Source organism: Schistocerca nitens, chromosome 7 (genome assembly GCF_023898315.1).
Source record: "Schistocerca nitens isolate TAMUIC-IGC-003100 chromosome 7, iqSchNite1.1, whole genome shotgun sequence".
NCBI classification, from domain to species: Eukaryota; Metazoa; Arthropoda; class Insecta; order Orthoptera; family Acrididae; genus Schistocerca; species Schistocerca nitens.
This window is the reverse complement of record NC_064620.1, coordinates 226,882,589-226,895,987: the sequence shown is the minus strand read 5'-3', so window position 1 is coordinate 226,895,987 and position 13,399 is coordinate 226,882,589. Positions and strand designations below refer to the sequence as shown.

Here is a 13,399-nt window from a genome sequence, read left to right as displayed (position 1 = left end):
CTCTTGGTCTCCCTCTACGATTTTTACCCTCCACGCTGCCCTCCAATACTAAATTGGTGATCCCTTCATGCCTCAGAACATGTCCTACTAACTGATCCCTTCTTCTAGTCAAGTTGTGCCACAAGCTCCTCTTCTCCCCAATTCTATTCAATACCTCCTCATTAGTTATGTGATCTACCCATCTAATCTTGAGCATTCTTCTGTAGCACCACATTTCGAAAGCTTCTATTCTCTTCTTGTCTAAGCTATTTATCGTCCACGTTTCACTTCCATACATGGCTACACTCCATACAAATACTTTCAGAAACGACTTCCTGACATTTAAATCTATACTCGATGTTAACAAAGTTTTCATCTTCAGAAATACTTTCCTTGCCATTGCCACTCTACATTTTATATCCTCTCTACTTTGACCACCATCAGTTATTTTGCTCCCCAAATAGCAAAACTCCTTTACTACTTTAAGTGTCTCATTTCCTAATCTAATTCCCTCAGAATCACCCGACGTAATTCGACTACATTCAATTATCCTCGTTTTGCTTTTGTTGATGTTCATCTTATACCCTCCTTTCAAGACACTGTCCATTCCATTCAACTGCTCTTCCAAGTCCTTTGCTGTCTCTGACAGAATTACAATGTCATCGGCGAACCTCAAAGTTTTTACTTCTTCTCCATGGATTTTAATACCTACTCCGAACTTTTCTTTTGTTTCCTTTATTGCTTGCTCAATATACAGATAGAATAACATCGGGGATAGGCTACAACCCTGTCTCACTCGCTTCCCAACCACTGCTTCCCTTTCATGCCCCTCGACTCTTGTAACTGCCATCTGCTTTCTGTACAAATTGTAAATAGCCTTTCGCTCCCTGTATTTTACCCCTGTCTCCTTCAGAATTTGAAAGAGGGTATTCCAATCAACATTGTCAAAAGCTTTCTCTAAGTCTACAAATGCTAGAAATGTAGGTTTGTCTTTCCTTAATGTAGCTTCTAAGATAAGTCGTAGGGTCAGTATTGCCTCACGTGTTCCAGTATTTCTACGGAATCCAAACTGATCTTCCCCGAAGTCGGCTTCTACCTGTTTTTCCATGCCTCTGTAAAGAATTCGTGTTAGTATTTTGCAGCTGTGACTTGTTAAACTGATAGTTCGCTAATTTTCACATCTGTCAACACCTGCTTTCTTTGGGATTGAAATTATTATATTCTTCTTGAAGTCTGAGGGTATTTCGCCTGTCTCGTACATCTTGCTCACGAGATGGTAGAGTTTTGTCAGGACTGGCTCTCCAAAGGCTGTCAGTAGTTCTAATGGAATGTTGTCTACTCCCGGGGCCTTGTTTTGACTCAAGTCTTTCAGTGCTCTGTCAAACTCTTCACGGAATATCATATCTCCCATTTCATGTTCACCTACATCCTCTTCCATTTCCATAATATTGTCCTCAAGTACATCGCCCTTGTATAGACCCTCTATATACTCCTTCCACCTTTCTGCTTTCCCTTCTTTGTTTAGAACTGGGTTTCCAACAAAGCTCTTGATATTCATGCAAGTGGTTCTCCTTTCTCCAAAGGTCTCTTTAATTTTCCTGTAGGCAGTGTCTATCTTACCCCTAGTGAGATAAGCCTCTACATCCTTACATTTGTCCTTCAGTACCCCATGGTACTTGCCTCGTAAGGTGGTGCTGTTGTCACCAACAGTCATATATATCTCCCCCCCTTCCACAGCTCCATCATTAGCAGTGACTGAAGTGTCACTTCCTACAAGCCTTCCCTTGTAATAGGACACTCCCAGTATTAGTTTTTTTGAACCCCTATTTATTTTATCTTTGCTTGCTTCAGAAAATGGGTTTCTACCTTTCCTTTCTTTGTCAGTATTGGATTTAAAATGATAGGTATTCCATAGTTACTTTATAACGATGAAAACCGTTATTGAAAAAATAATTTAATTGGGTAGATAAAAAATCTACTCGCCAAGCGACAGCGGAAGACACACATAAGACGGTCGTAATTGGCAAGCTTTTGGAGCCAGTGAGTCCTTCTTGAGGCAGAGGAGTTGAAGGGGAAGGAAGAGAGGTGGAGGAAAGGGCTGGCGAGGTCTTGAAAAAGGGATAGTCACCAAGAACAACTGTTCAGGGAAGATTTACCACACTGGATGAGAAGGAACAGTTGGTCTTTCCTTCTTATCCCTTGCGGTAAGTCTTCCCCGACCCGCAGTCCTGGGTGACTTTCCTGAAATCTACCGTATACCTCTCCAGCCTTTTCCTTCACCCCTCTTCTTCCCCCTTCAACCGTTCTGCCTGAAGGAGGAGACACTGGCTCAGAACAAATGAAACACACACAAGAAAATAGACACCTAAGAAATGAGAGAGTACATAATGGCAAAGCAGCCACGATTAGGCAAGAAATGAAAATTGATACTGCATGTGTCAATAGGAAAGCTACATTATGCTTACAGCAGAAATTAAAGAACTGTTTAGAGAAAAGAGTACTGAATTGAGGTATTTAAATAGTGCAATGGCAGGGAACTATTACACAGCAAAAATAGATTGACAGATGAAAGCAATGTGAAAAGGGCTATATTTAGGAAAATATACTTTAAACCAATATAATGGAATGGGAAGAGGTAGTTAATGAACATATAAAGAATGGTGTGATGATACTAAATTTCCTCCCACCCCATTAGTTTCAACCTTTTCTTCATACAGAACCAGCAATATTTTTGTAACATTTCATGAAATGTTTATTAAAAAATGTGTTTCAGTTGCAGTACATATGTTTGGCAACTAATTTCGAGCCAACAGGTTCATTGTCAAGCCTGGCCTACTCATTCTCAAGCCTGGCTGAATGTTGATTTACTAAAAGTGCCTGATATTAATAATGATCATCAAAGTGACAATGCTTTCCGAAGTAATTGTAGATGACTGTCACAATCAGCATGTGCCTACTTTGCAAATCAGTGTCAAACTGTGATTCTCACTTGTCAGGTAGGCACATATTGATTGTTATCTACTATTACTCTGTGAAGCATGTATTGGTATTGGTATATTGATGTCATTATTAAGATCAGTAGGTCAGGCTTGAGAATGAACCAGGTGGTTTGAAATTAATCGTCAAACTTACATACTGCAACTATTATGGATTTGTTAATAAATGCTTCATGAAATATGAGAATAATTAGATAAAGCACAGGAAGACCTAAGATAAAAATGAAGCACCCAGAGTAGATAATATTTCCTCAGACTTATTGAGATGCTTGGGAAAACATACATGACAAAACTATTCCACTTGGTTTGCAAGACAAGAGACAGGTGAAATAACTGCAATCTTTGAAAATCATGGAATAATGACGCCATCAAATAACATTCCACGTTAGGTGTGAGTATTGCCAGGCCATCAGTTAGGTGTGTCACTGATGCAGAGTACCAACATGAATTATTATGAAAAGACCAGTATTCTGATTTGAAACTTTTATTTCAAAGTCTTGTGCCGAAGTCCTCATTTTTAAAGTCAATAAGGATAACAATCTACATACATACTCTGCAATCCACCATACGGTGCGTGGCGGAGGGTACCTCGTACCACAACTAGCATCTTTTCTCCCTGTTTCACTCTCAAACAGAATGAGGGAAAAATGACTGCCTATATGCCTCTGTATGAGCCCTAATCTCTCTTATCTTATCTTTGTGGTCTTTCCACGAAATGTAAGTTGGCGGAAGTAAAATTTTACTGCAGTCAGCCTCAAATGTTGGTTCTCTAAATTTCCTCAGTAGCGATTCACGAAAAGAACGCCTTTCCTCTAGAGACTCCCACCCAGGTTCCTGAAGCATTCCCGTAACACTCTCGTGATGATCAAACCTACCAGTAACAAATCTAGCAGCCCGCCTCTGAATTGCTTCTATGTCCTCCCTCAATCCGACCTGGTAGGGATCCCAAATGCTCGAGCAGTACTCAAGAATAGGTCGTATTAGTGTTTTATAAGTGGTCTCCTTTACAGATGAACCACATCTTCCCAAAATTCTACCAATGAACTGAAGACGACTATCCGCCTTCCTCACAACTGCCATTACACGCTTGTCCCACTTCATATCGCTCTCCAATGTTACGCCCAAATATTTAATCAACATGACTGTATCAAGCGCTACACTACCAATGGAATATTCAAACATTACAGGATTCTTTTTCCTATTCATCTGCATTAATTTACATTTATCTATATTTAGACTTAGCTGCCATTCTTTACACCAATCACAAATCCTGTCCAAGTCATCTTGTATTCTCCTACAGTCACTCAACGAAGACACCTTCCCGTACACCACAGTATCATCAGCAAACAGCTGCACATTGCTATCCACCCTATCCAAAAGATCATTTATGTATATAATAGAGGGAAACATTCCATGTGGGAAAAATATATCTAAAAACAAAGATGATGTGACTTACCGAACGAAAGTGCTGGCAGGTTGATAGACACACAAACAAACACATACATACACACAAAATTCTAGTTTTCGCAACCAACGGTTGCTTCATCAGGAAAGAGGGAAGGAGAGGGAAAGACGAAAGGATGTGGGTTTTAAAGGAGAGGGTAAGGAGTCATTCCAATCCCGTGAGCGGAAAGACTTACCTTAGGGAGGAAAAAGGACAGGTATACACTCACACACACACACACACACACACACACACACACACACACACACCCATATCCAACCACACATATACATACACATACACAGACACAAGCAGACAAGCAAAATGTCTGCCTGTGTCTGCGCATGCGCGGCTGGACATGGGCGTGCGTGCGAACGCACACCTGTCCTTCCCTCCCCCCAAGGCAAGTCCCCCCGCCCCCGGGACCGGAACGACTCCCCACCCTCCCCCCCAAAAAAACCTTTCATCTGACTCCATCAACCTCCTGACCCCACCAACACCCCGCACCCCTACCTTCTACCTTCTCCCTAAAATTCACAAACCCAATCATCCCGGCTGTCCCATTGTAGCTGGCTACCAAGCCCCCACAGAACGTATCTCTGCCTACGTAGATCAACACCTTCAACCCATTACATGCAGTCTCCCATCCTTCATCAAAGACACCAACCACTTTCTCGAACACCTGGAATCCTTACCCAGTCTGTTACCCCCGGAAACCATCCTTGTAACCATTGATGCCACTTCCTTATACACAAATATTCCGCACATCCAGGGCCTCGCTGCGATGGAGCACTTCCTTTCACGCCGATCACCTGTCACCCTACTAAAATCCTCTTTCCTCATTACCTTAGGCAACTACCCTCCCGACCTGGTACAGAAGCAAATAACCAGCGCCACTTCCTCATCTCCTCAAACCCAGAACCTCCCACAGAACAACCCCAAAAGTGCCCCACTTGTGACAGGATACTTTCCGGGACTGGATCAGACTCTGAATGTGGCTCTCCAGCAGGGATATGACTTCCTCAAATCCTGCCCTGAAATGAGATCCATCCTTCATGAAATCCTCCCCACTCCACCAAGAGTGTATTTCCGCCATCCACCTAACCTTAGTAACCTCTTAGTTCATCCCTATGGAATCCCCAAACCACCTTCCCTACCCTCTGGCTCCTACCCTTGTAACCGCCCCGGTGTAAAACCTGTCCCATGCACCCTCCCACCACCACCTACTCCAGTCCTGTAACCCGGAAGTTGTACACGATCAAAGGCAGAGCCACGTGTGAAAGCACCCACGTGATTTACCAACTGACCTGCCTACACTGTGAAGCTTTCTATGTGGGAATGACCAGCAACAAACTGTCCATTCGCATGAATGCACACAGGCAGACAATGTTTGTTGGTAATGAGGATCACCCTGTGGCTAAACATGCCTTGGTGCACGGCCAGCACATCTTGGCACAGTGTTACACCGTCCGGGTTATCTGGATACTTCCCACTAACACCAACCTGTCAGAACTCCGGAGATGGGAACTTGCCCTTCAGTATATCCTCATTATCCGCCAGGCCTCAATCTCCGCTAATTTCAATTTGCCGCCACTCGTACGTCATCTGTCTTTCAACAACATCTTTGCCTCTGTACTTCCGCCTCGACTGACATCTCTGCCCAAACTCTTTGCCTTTACAAATGTCTGCTTGTGTGTGTGTGTGTGTGTGTGTGTGTGTGTGTGTGTGTGTGTGTGTGGGCGTGCGTATAAAGATGATGTGACTTACCGAACGAAAGTGCTGGCAGGTCGACAGACACACAAACAAACACAAACATACACACGAAATTCAAGCTTTCGCAACAAACTGTTGCTTCATCGGGAAAGAGGAAGGAGAGGGAAAGACGAAAGGATGTGGGTTTTAAAGGAGAGGGTAAGGAGTCATTCCAATCCCGGGAGCGGAAAGACTTACCTTGGGGGAAAAAAAGGACAGGTATACACTCTCTCGCGCGCGCGCACATCCATCTGCACATACACAGACACAAGCAGACATTTGTAAAGGCAAAGAGTTTGGGCAGAGATGTCAGTCGAGGCGGAAGTAGAGGCACGCACGGGTGGGCACAATCATACACACAAAATTCTGGCTTTCGCGGCCAGCGGTTGCTTCGTCGGGGGAGGGGGGGGAGTCGTTCCGTTCCCAGGGGCGGGGGGACTTGCCTTGGGGGAGGGAAGGACAGGTGTGCGCTCGCACGCACTCCCATGTCCTGCCGCGCATGCGCAGACACAGGCAGACATTTTGCGCCATACGGGAATCTGTACGAGACTCAAACGGCGGTATGTTTGTACGATCCTCCTGCGTGAAAGATTTCTCAAATGCTAAATTTAAAATGTCAGCTTTTGTTTTGCTGTCTTCCATTGCCAGGCCAAACTGATCAGTGAGTGACTGGATGGAAGCCTTCGACCCACTTACCGACTTTACGTTAGACCAGAATTTCTTTGGGTTTTCAGCAAGATCTTTTGCTAAGGTATGACGGTGATAGTGGTTGAATGCTTTGCGCGTTGCTCTTTGTACAGCAGCACAAATCTCTACTAAATTTTGCCTGTCCTCATTCTCCCGATCTATATTGTACAGTAATAAATTTCCTACTTAATTTGTAAATTTAATATGAATATTTCATAATTTAGACATTCTTTGCAGATTGGTGGAGCGATGTTCTGCCGACGATGGACATCGACATTTTACACATGTTTTCATTGATGAATGTGGACAAGCAAAGGAGCCAGAGACATTAGTGGCACTCGGCGGCATTGTGGGACCCACATCGAACTCGCGGCTGGGAGGCCAGGTGGTGCTAGCAGGCGACCCGCAGCAGCTGGGCCCCGTCTGCACTTCTCGCAGAGCTGAGTGCCTCTACCCTACCGTCGCATCGGAGGATGACGACGGCACGGAGGATTCTCTTGACAAGCACATAGGATTGGGTTAGTCTTCTTGCAGTCCCATCTCGGTTAAGATGCGGAAGCACAGCAGCAAATAGCAATGACATATTTATGTAGGATGGGCATGAGAAGAGAAGGGAGTAGGTGGCATATGGTACAGAACTGCAGGTAGACACATTTTTGTAAATGGTTATTCACTACTAATGCTGGTACTTGGAGAGGAGTATAATTAGTTTCAAAAGCGTATTTGTGTATGTTAAAGTTAAATTGGTAGGTGTGTTCATCCAGTGTCAAAAATATGACAATGCTTTAATGTTGTAAATGCATGCATTACTTTAGGACTGCTCACGATGTCAAAGACTGAGAAAGTTTGACTCCATGTTTCGCGAATTAGACAGATACTATATCATCATCACTTTCTGATGTACAGGGTGATTATAATTAAACTTTCAAAATGCTGTAGAAATAACACCACTGGTCAGAATGATGTCAAATTGCAACGGAATATTATCGGAAAAGGGGGAAAACGAATGGCAGAAGAAAAAAATAGTGTGATATCTGATCAATAGATGGCGCTGTATGTGTTAGAATACGTAAATGAAAACACTTGTCATGCGCATGACCCATTGAAGTTGGTGTAAACACACTGGGTACGCGGCAACGTTCACCATGACTGTCTCAATGCAGAATCGTGCTCTGCTTGTAAAGCTGTATTACTAGAATGATGACTGTGCACATGTTACTCTGCAGAAGTTCCGGAGACTGAAGGGTTTGAAAAAAGACGTTGGTCCAGTGACTGCCATGGGTCTGGAGAAAATGATTTGGAAATTCGAAAAGACGTGTTTTTTTTTTTTTTTGTGTGTGTGTGCAACCTGGTAGAGGGAGGAAATGAATTGGCTCGACATCAGTGAAAGCAGTGGCCACAGCAATGTGCGAGGAGATGAGCTGTGGTGTGCAAACATGTAGTGCATGGAGAATTGTCTGAACATTCGACATACCCGTGAGCGCAGTGCGTAAAATTCCACGACACATCCTTATTAGCTATCCATTCAAAATTACCCATGTGCATGAATTGCTTCCTGTTGACCTGCCAGCAAGAGAGACCTTTGCTTTAGAATTTCCTGCTTGCATGGAAGTGGACAGTGATTGGTCGTGGAAGATTTTGTGGACAGACAAAGCCCACTTCCATCTGACAGGATATGGCAATACACAGAATTGCCGAATATCGGCAGCAGAAAATCCACACGCGAATCAACCAGTACCCCTTCATCCTGAAAAAGTCACTATGTGGTGTGGGTTTACGGCATCATTTATCATAGGGCCATATTTTTTCGAAGAGACAGGTGCTTCCCAGCCCTGTTTCGTGTACTGTCACTGGTAAGCGCTGAGTGTCTTTTGTGCAACCATGTCATTCCAGCTCCCCAACAGTGTGGATGTGTGAATGGTATCATTTTTATGCAAGACGGTGCACCTCTGCACACAGCAAATCCAGTTAAGGAGCTGATGAAGTGCCATTTTGGAAATGCTAGAATTATCAGTCGCCATTTCCGTACATCCTGGCTGTCCTGATCACCTGATCTTAATCCATGTGATTTATGGCTGTGGGGCTATCTGAAAGATATTGTGTTCACTGTTCCGATTGCACACTGCATTGAAGGCACGCATTGCGCAACACATTCTGAACGTGACCGCGGAAACACTTCAATCAGTTGTGGAGAGCATGCTGTTTATTTATTTCAACTTGTTGCAGAAAACGGTGGACAGCATATTGAACATGTTTTGTGCCAGTCATACAGAAATTAATAATACAATTTGATTTTGATTGATGCTTTTTATGCAGTTTTTGGCCTCAGGACAATTGAAAACCAATGTGAGTGATGTTTTTTATGTGGTTTTTGGCCTCAGGACAGTTAAAAACAATTTTTCCCATCCTATGTGATATGACCTTGCTGTGGTGGATGGGCTCCCGTAACTAACAGTATCACACCTGTACACTGTAGGCATTGTTGCATGATTCATTTGTCATTTGTAGTTGACCACTATTAAATTATGATGCTTACAGTGCCATCTATTGCTACATTTTGTAACTATTTATTTTTCTTCTGCCATACATTTCCCCCCTTCTCCGATAATATTCCGTTGCAATGTGATGTCATTCTGACCAGTGGTGTTATTTCTACCGTGGTTTGAAAGTTTGACTTTAATTATAATCACCCTGCACAATAAACTGTTCAGACAGGATTGCTTGTCACCAAAGTGTGATTTGTGCTAAGGACAATACCATCATGAGCTTGATTTTATAATGTTGTGTGTGGTCACATAGAGGTGAGTTAAAGGGGAAGAACTGGCTCTTTTAAAACTGTCGCTCTTGTGATTGTGGTCTGTAATCTTCAAGAACCATAGGTAATACAAAGAAAATTGAACCCAGCAAAATTTATATAAATTGATTAACAAAAGAATTGAAAATTTGACAGTCTGCATCAGAACTGCCACTGAGGCTTAGCCTGGAGTTGCTATTCTGAAACAAAGAAAAAATACGTTGATCCACTGTTCGTCACATTTGTTTTGTGCAACTCAAACACACCACCGTCATCACCAAACAGTCCTTACACTTTTTTTTTTTTTTTTTTTTTTTTTTTTTTTAGGCCAGAGTTTGAGATCTCAATCATTGTATAAAACTGTAGAGAGGCTCTGTAAGAATTGGAAAGCTTGCTGTGAAATGACCTAATTGTCAGTGCCCATATATTAAAAGTGCACATTGTAAAGAATTTGAGGTTCAGTGACCACATAAATATTGACATGTGGAAAACAGATGGCTGTTTGCGATTCGTTAGAAGAATAGCAACTGAAATCTAATTATTTCTTCAATGTCCGCCCCAATAGGTCAGCGTGACGGATTGCCGTCCTACGGGCCCGGGTTCGGTTTCCGGCTGGGTTGGGGATTTTCTCCTCTCAGAGGCTGGGTGTTGTTTTGTCTTCATCGTCATCCCCATCCCTTCATCGTCATCCCCATCCACTGTGCAGGTTGCCCAGTGTGGTGTTGAATGTAATAAGACCTGCACCAAGGCGGCCGGGCCTGGCCCATAAGGGGCCTCCCGGCCAATGATGCCAAATGTTCATATCCATTTCTTCGATGTTCTGCATTAAATTGGACCCCATACCAAGATAGCTCAGTATTATTAATAAGCATTAAAAAGGCAAGAAGAACAGCACTGTGCCATCACAGACATCTTCATATGTGAGAGCTACAGAACGTGTAACACCCACAATGCCATGTGTTACAGAATTAGTTATTTGCATGTTCCAGAGGTCATAATTGTGACCTCGCACTATGATAGGGAAAGAATCATTTTTATTGGACTTTTAGAAATTATAGGATTGAGGAAATTGATATTGATGAGACCACTCTTGACATTGTCACGTATAAGTTATCTTCCATCATTTATCCAAGAAGCAGATATAATTATCTTTGCTGAAGAAACAAGTACTGTAATTGTGCCTAGTGTAGTAACGTCAACATTCGGAAATGTAATTCTTTTTAAAATTAATTGTTAGTTCTTTGAGAGAGAGAGAGAGAGAGGGGGGGGGGGGGCACATTGTAAGTCACTGGAGGAGGGGAAAGAAGCCAAGGCAATCATTTGGCAGTATTTGGCACTGAGAAAATGTGTAGTCTTTGCCTACAGTCCAAAGACTGGTTAGATGCAGCTCTCTGCACCTGTCTATCTTGTGAAAACCTCTTCATTTCTGAATAACTGTCCCAGTAAACATCCATTTGGACCTGTTTACTGTATTCATGCCTAAGTCTCACTATTACATATCTTGTTTTTTGTCCGCCTGTATGTCATATCTTCCCTACTTCAGCCACCATCACTTACTGTGCTGCCCAAATAGCAAAACTCCTCTACTTTTAGCATCTCAGTTCTTAATCTAATTCTTTGGGCATCATCTGATTTAATTAGACTGAATTTCATTATTCATGTTTTACTCTTTTGATCTTAATCTTATATCCTTATTTCAAGATACTGTCCATACTGTTCACCTGCTCTTCAAAGTCGCTTGCCATTTCTGAGGAATTACAAGGTCATTGGCAGACCTCTTCTCTCATATCATTAATTTCTTTTCCATATTTCTCCTTGGTTTCCTCTACTGCTTGCTTAATGTACAGATTAAACAACATCGGGTATTGGCTACAAGCTTGTCTCACTCAGTTCTCAACTACTGCTTCCCTCTCATGCCTTTTGATTCTTATAACTACAGTCTGGTTTCTGTGTAAGCTATAAATAATCTGTCTCACCCTGTATTTTAACCCTGCTACATTCACAGTTTCAGAGAGTGTATTCCAATCAACATAGAAGTTTTCTGTAAATCTACAGATGCTGTGAACATAAGTTTGCCTTTCTTCAACCAATCTTTTAAGATAAGGTGTATGGTCAGAATTGCCTTGCACGTTCCTACATTTCTCTGGAACCCAATCTGATCTTCCTCAAAGTCAGCTTCTAGTAATTATTCTGTTCTTCTGTAAATAATTCATCTCCGTATTTTGCAATCATATCTTACTAAAATAATAATTCTGTAGTATTTACACCTGTCAATGCCTGTGTTCTTTGGAATTGAAATTATTATGTTCTTATTAAAGTCTAAGGATATTTCCCTGTCTCATATATCTGCTACATAAGGTGGAATAGTTTTGTCCCCTCACAAGGACATCAATAATTCTGAGTGAATGTCACCTACTTCAGGTGCCTTCGTTCAACATGGGTCTTTCAGTCTTCTGTCAAATTCTTCTCGCAGTATCATATCACCCATCTCATCTTCGTCTACTTCCTTCTTCTCTTTCTATAATATTACTTTCAAATTAATTTTCCTGATTTAACCCCTATAAAGTCTTCCAACCTTTCAGCTTTCCGTCCTTTGCTTGGTACTGGCGTGCCATATGAATTGTTGATATGTATAGCTGCATCTCTTTTCTCCACACGTCTCTCTAATTTGGCTGTAGGTGGCATCTATCTTTCCTCCTGTCTTGCGTGTTTCTAACACCATGCATTTGTCCCCTAGCTATTTCTAAACTTTTTGTCTGTATCCTCATTTGCCTACTTCATTAACTGCATATATATATATATATATATATATATATATATATATATATATATATATATATATATATATATATATATATATATATAAAAGAAAGATGATGAGACTTACCAAACAAAAGCGCTGGCAGGTCGATAGACACACAAACAAACACAAATATACACACAAAATTCAAGCTTTCGCAACAAACTGTTGCCTCATCAGGAAAGAGGGGAAGGAGAGGGAAAGACGAAAGGATGTGGGTTTTAAGGGAGAGGATAAGGAGTCATTCCAATCCCGGGAGCGGAAAGACTTACCTTAGGGGGAAAGGTATACACTCGCACACACACCCATATCCATCCACACATACAGACACAAGCAGACATATGTGTGGATGGATATGGGTGTGTGTGCGAGTGTATACCTGTCCTTTTTCCCCCTAAGGTAAGTCTTTCCGCTCCCGGGATTGGAATGACTCCTTATCCTCTCCCTTAAAACCCACATCCTTTCGTCTTTCCCTCTCCTTCCCCTCTTTCCTGATGAGGCAACAGTTTGTTGCGAAAGCTTGAATTTTGTGTGTATATTTGTGTTTGTTTGTGTGTCTATCGACCTGCCAGCGCTTTTGTTTGGTAAGTCTCATCATCTTTCTTTTTAGATATATTTATCCCACGTGGAATGTTTCCCTCTGTTATATATATATATATATATATATATATATATATATATATATATATATATATATATATATTTCATTTGTCAGTTAAATTCGGTACATCTTGTGTTATAGAAGGATTTTTAATAGGCATTGTGTTTTTACCTATCTGGTCCTCTGCTGCCTAAGCTTTTCTATGTTTTTCATATCTCAAAACAACCCATTCCTGTCTTCTGTTACATTCCATTCCAATTAGTCACTCATTCCTAAAGCTTCTACTGAAATTTTCAAAAACCTCTGGGTCTTTCAGTTTCTCAAAGTCTGCTCTCCTTAAATTCCT

General features: G+C 41.9%; 1 protein-coding gene across 1 annotated transcript in view; it reads left to right on the top strand.

The window, feature by feature from the left end:
* Positions 1-13,399, top strand: part of LOC126194722 (putative helicase MOV-10) — a 348,426-nt gene that overhangs the window by 305,044 nt on the left and 29,983 nt on the right. The window contains exon 15 of the mRNA XM_049932971.1: positions 7,096-7,376. Coding sequence (XP_049788928.1) covers positions 7,096-7,376 — 281 coding nt within the window. The remainder of the gene's footprint in view (positions 1-7,095; positions 7,377-13,399) is intronic.